Source organism: Trichechus manatus, unplaced genomic scaffold (assembly GCF_000243295.1).
Source record: "Trichechus manatus latirostris isolate Lorelei unplaced genomic scaffold, TriManLat1.0 scaffold00249, whole genome shotgun sequence".
NCBI lineage: Eukaryota > Metazoa > Chordata > Mammalia > Sirenia > Trichechidae > Trichechus > Trichechus manatus.
Window position 1 is genome coordinate 215,503 of NW_004444185.1, and position 5,631 is coordinate 221,133.

The 5,631-nt window shown below is 48.9% G+C and overlaps 1 protein-coding gene across 1 annotated transcript in view; it reads right to left on the bottom strand.

The window, feature by feature from the left end:
• Positions 1–3,240: 3,240 nt before the first annotated feature.
• The window catches only part of SAG (S-antigen visual arrestin), a 39,496-nt gene continuing 37,105 nt past the window's right edge, over positions 3,241–5,631 (bottom strand). Inside the window, exon 15 of the mRNA XM_004389476.2 lies at positions 3,241–3,433. Coding sequence (XP_004389533.1) covers positions 3,331–3,433 — 103 coding nt within the window. The 3' untranslated portion in view covers positions 3,241–3,330. The remainder of the gene's footprint in view (positions 3,434–5,631) is intronic.

Below are 5,631 nucleotides of genomic sequence, written 5' to 3' on the forward strand. Positions count from 1 at the left end.
TAACCTAATCCTTTTCACAGCACATTCAAACAAGTAATCCACCTCCTGTCAAGAAGAACCTTAGAATATGTAAACGGTGCACTCAAAGGCATTAAAAAAAAACAAAAACAAAACCCATTGCCGTCCAGTAGATGCTGACTCATAGCCACCCTGTAGGACACAGTAGCGCTGCCCCATAGGGTTTCCTAGCCTATAATTTTTACGGGACCAAATCACCAGGTGTTTTCTGCCATGGAGCCGCTGGTGGGTTCAAACCAACAGCCTTTTGGTTAGCAGCCGGGCACTTAACCACTGCACCATCAGGACTCCCCTAACTTGAAGGCATAAGAATAGTCTTATTTGGCTTCTAACCAAGGTTATGATTGACATTTGGAGCTAGACATTTCTTCGTTGTGTGTAACATGTACCCTGGCCCCAGGACTTGTGACCACCAAAAACCACCTCCTTACATTTTGTCGTGTACCCAACTCCAACCCCACCTACCTTACCCAAGGATGAGTAAACCAGGTGATGGAATTTTCCCCTGGGGAAAAGCAATAAAAAATGCCAAGGGGTAGGAAAGCAGACACTTAAAGAGAAGTGAACTACTGTACAGCTGTGCTAACATTATGTAGAACTAAATACACACACACAGGATTACAAGTGAAATGGGAAACCTGAATGAGGTGGGTGGATGTGTCAATGTTAATATCCTGGCTGTGATGTTGCACTATAGTGTTGCAAGATGTTACCGTTGGGGGAAACTGGATGAGGGGTTTATAGGATCTCTTTGTATTATTTCCTGTAACTGCAAGTGAATCTGCAATTATCTCAATGAGAATTTTAGTTAAAAAGAAGGGCAGCCATGGTTGAACCATAACTGCTAATTTCTTCCTCGGACCACAGCTCCTGACTCGACAAACTCTCAGACTCTCATTTAGCATCCTAGGGTGGCTAGAGGTCTGGTGTTAGACTCAGAGGAACTAGAGTTCAAGTTTTGACTCCGACCCTTGCTAGCTATGTGACCTTGGGTAAGGTACAGGTTGTTGTTCTTAGTCAGCCCCAGATTCACAGCGACACCATGCACAAGGGAATAAAACGCTGCCCGGTTCTGTGCCATCCCCTGCGCCATCCCCATGATCGGACGTGGATCGGACCACTGTGATCCATAGGGTTTTCACTGGCTGATTTTCAGAAGTAGGTCATCAGGGCTTTCTTCCTACTCCGTCTTAGTCTGGTAGCTCTGCTGAAACCTGCTCAGCATCAAAGCAGCATGCAAGCCTCCACTGACAGATGAGTGATGGCTGCGTATGAGCTACATGGGCTGGGAACCAAACCCGGGTCTTTCCATGTATGATGGTTAAGATTGGGTGTCAACTTGGCTGGGCCATAATTCTCAGTGTTTATATGTGATCGCTCCCATGATTGAATATGCTGTGAGCAGCCAATCAGTGGAAAGGGAGTTTCCTTGGGGATGTGGCCTGCGTCTGAATATAAGCAAACATTCTGGCTTTTTGCTCACTCTGGATTCTGTGGCTGCCTCCTGTTCATCTGACCTCCAGTTCTTGGGACTTGAGCTATCAGCTTATCTGCTGATCCTGGGATTCGTTGATCTTCACAGCCTGTGAGCAGAGTCCTGCTTTCCAGCCTGCCGATCTTGGGTTCACCAGCCCCTGCGGCTATGTGAATCGGGAGAAGGGACGTTCCAGCCTCTACAATTGCATGAGCTATTTCTTTGATATAAATCTCTCTATATATATATTTATATGCTTTACTGGTTTTGCTTATCTAGAGGACCCAGCCTAAGACACCATGGAAGGCAAGGATTCTACCAATGAATCCCACTACCCTTGGTCAAACACATACAAAAACAAAAATAAAAAGCCTTGTTGCCGTCCAGTAGATTTCAACTCATAGCAACCCTGTAGGACAAAGTAGAATTGCCCTGTAGGGTTTCCAGGGAATAGCTGGTGGATTCAAACTGCCGACCTTTTGGTTAGCAGCCAAGCTCTGAACTCCAGAGCTTCCTCATCTAACAAGTGGGAATGACAGAACCAACTTACAAGCACCACTGGAATAATTTGGGGTAACACCTGGAAGGTGCCTGGCAGGCCCTCCTATGTGGCACAGTTCACAACTTCACCAGCCCCTTGGTTGCCAGTTGCAGAACTTTTTCCCAAGTTTTCAGCCACCACTCCCTCCACGCAGCACCCTCAACCCCTTCATAGTCTGCTTCTTCTGCTGCACCTGCCCCCAGACCTGGGGCCCATGCTCAGCTGCACACAGAAGCCTGCACCAGCAGAGAGCACCTGCTGTGAGCAGGCAGAGCCGAGCCGGGTGTCCACATCCCGTTTCTGCTCACTTGCTGCTCCCCACCCTAGGTGCCCCCCACAAACAAGCCAGCACCTGGAGGTCTGTATCAGACGCTTTGGCACTAAAATAACTTGGAGGGCAAGGGCTGTTCTGACCTCTGGTCTCCAGAGGCTGGTCTTTCCGCACTTCTCTCTGGCTCTCTCCACCCGCGCTGTTCCAAAGGTTGGGTCTATTAACGTCCACCCTGACTCAGGTTGCCCTGGGGTCAAGCAATGCAGACACCCCACGGCTCATCCTCTCACTTGGGCGCAGCTCCCGCCAGGCACTGCAGGGTGAATCCCTGGACCATGGCTTGGCCCGAGGCTCTAACCAGAGCCAGCTTTGGGCCTGGAGGACAATTGGCTGGAAGGGTCGAGACACCCGTGGACAGTCTTAGAATCCCTGAGGAATGAGTCACCCTGATAGTCCCTGTGCCTGGGTCCCCTGAGAGAAGGTCCTGGGTTACCCGGATACCATGCTGTCCCCTTAGCGCAGGGGACAAAGGAACAGGTGACTCTGTCTGACACTGCAGACCCACAGGCCAAAGGCCCAGGCTTCTGCCTGTATTGTTATCATTATCATTATTAATGCTTGCCATGGATTGAATCGTACCCTTCCAAAATACGTGCTGAATTCCCAGCCTTTGTGCCGGTGGACCTGACGCTATTTGGAAATAGAGTTTTCTTGGTTATGGTCATGAGGTCATGCCAGTGCAAGGTATGAGCAGTCGGTGTCAAGCCCTTCTGTACATGGCTGGCCTCCTTTTAGTGTACCACCCCTTGAAGATGCCAGGGACCCTGAAGGCTACAGCTTCTGTGTCGGTGACATCAGCTTAGCCTCCTAGCAAGTCGGCCTGACTCAAACAGCGGAAGATGCACCAACTTTATTCCTGTAACAAAGACTCCCATTTTCATCTCTAGCGTGGTTCTAAAGGGTAACTCTGGGGCTCCGCTGGTCGCCTGGTAGCTCCAGGCCATTTCCTGCTCCCTGGCCGCCTCTTCATTCATCCTCCTCCTTGTCTTTCTTCCCTTCCTCGATTTCGGTCACATCGTTCAGGTTTTGGCGAGCAAACTCCTCAAAAACCAAATTTTCATCCTGAAAACTAAAATCAAACAAAGGACATTTTGATCATGACACAGTCTCTGAAGGTGAAGATGAAATCAAAGATGCCTGGTCTCCCTTTTGCTACAGAGGACCGATTGCGATTTCCCTATGTGACAGAACAGGGGCCACGCTGCATTCTCTCCATAACTTTTCACTTAAAACATTAAGCAGCCATACGAGGACAGCGAAGGAATGCACAGAGCAAATGGACAGGCCAAGGATGATAACTGCGCACACGTTAAGGACTAGGGAGCAGAGGGAACGGCCATGGGCGGGTCTGAGCGTGAGGGACGAGAACCAAAGACTTAGTGTCTGCGCTGGAGAAGGTAAGTCACAGGGCACAGGGGGACTCGAGGACAGCGCTGAGTGGCTCACCTTTCCTTTGCCATTGCTGTAAGCACAGAATAAAGAGAGAGAGGGAAATACCTATTAGCGTAAATTCTGTATCATAGCTATATCCGGAAACTTGCTTTCTTGTTTAGATGACTGTATAGTTGAAGGATAATAAGGCCTAATCCATTGCCATCAAGTCGATTCTCATAGCAACCCTATAGGACAGAGCAGAACTGCCCCGTAGGGTTTCTGAGGAGTAGCAGCTGGTAGATGTGAACTGTTGACCTTTTGGTTAGCAGTCGAGCGCTTAACCACTGCGCCACCAGGAATTCACAATGTTGTTGTTGTCAGCTGTCAACCATTCAGCTCCTGACTCACGGAGACCTCAGGCGCAATGGAATGAAACGTTGCGCAGCTCTGCACCATCCCCATGATTGGTTGCGGATCAAACTATTACAATCCACAGGGTTTTCATTGGTTGATTTTCAGAAGTCGATCACCAGGCCTTTCTTTCTCGTCTGTCTTAGTCTGGAAGCTCTGCTGAAACCTGTTCAGCATCATAGCAGCACCCAGCCACCACTGATGGACAGGTAGTGGCCAATTTCTGCTTCTTTGCCTTTTCTTCCTGCATTTTTTTTTTTTTTTTATTGCTTAGCTTTTTATTTTTATATCCCTAAACAACATGCTTGTGTTGTTACATCTTGATTTTTTGGGGGGAATCCTCATACTTTTTTTCTCCCTGCATTTTTAACCATCGCTTTCTTTAAGAAGTACCACAACTCTCACCTCCTCAAAAGAAGCAAGCCACATCTCACCTTTAGAAGCCCCTCCCTGATTCGCCTCCTACACTCTGACACTGCGTCTCTTTTCAAAGTATTTCTGTCTAAGTGTTCTCCAGGCACCATCCAGGTTCCGGTTGCCAGGGTGCTGGTAAGAAGCACACTCGCGGACCCACCACACATCTTCCACAGCCGACTTCAGGGCTGAAGAGTGGTTGGGGCTTAGCTAGCACCCCAGGTAGTTGGAGCTTAACCAGTACCCCAGGTGGTTGGGGCTTAACCAGCACCCCAGGTTGATGAGGCTAAATCAGCACCCCAGGTGGGTGGGGCTTAACCAGCACCCCAGGTGGTTGGGTCTTAACCAGCACCCAAGCGGTTGGGTCTTAACCAGCACCCAAGTGGTTGGGGCATGTGCTAAAGTGTGAGGACCACGCCCTAGCCTCCTGGTTGTCAATTTCTGCTAACACATTGATCTTTTTGAGTGGGTTGTGTTTTCATGTATCTTTTGTATCCCCAGAGATGTTGTTGTTGTTGTTGTTGGGGGCTGTCGAGTCGATTTTGACTCATAGTGGCTCCATGTAACAGAGTATAACTGCTCCCATAGGGTTTTCTAGGCTGTAATCTTTACAGGAGTAGATCGCCCGTTCTTTCTCCCTCAGCAGCTGCGTGAGTTGGAACCACCAACCTTTTGGTTAGCAGCTGAGCGCTGAACCTTTGTCACCAGTGTTCCCGATCCCCAGGGTAATTGCTGTTACTTCGTTTTGCTTTGTTTTTAGCTTTCTGGCCTGCCTAGTAAAGCAGTGGTGCAACCCTCAGGCAGCAAGCGCGGAAGTGCTAAGTGAAGTTAAAGAACCAAAAACCAGCTGCTGTCTCATCAGCGTTGACTCACGGTGGCCCCTTGTATGTCAGAGTAGGACTGTACTCCACAGAGTTTTCAATGGCTGTTTTTTTTGGGAAATAGATCGCCAGGACTTTCTTCTGCGATGCCTCTGGGTGAACTCAAACCTCCAACCTTTCAGTTAGCAGCCAAGTGCATTAACCACTGGTGCCACCCCGGGACTACTGAGGGCTACTTTTTTTTTTT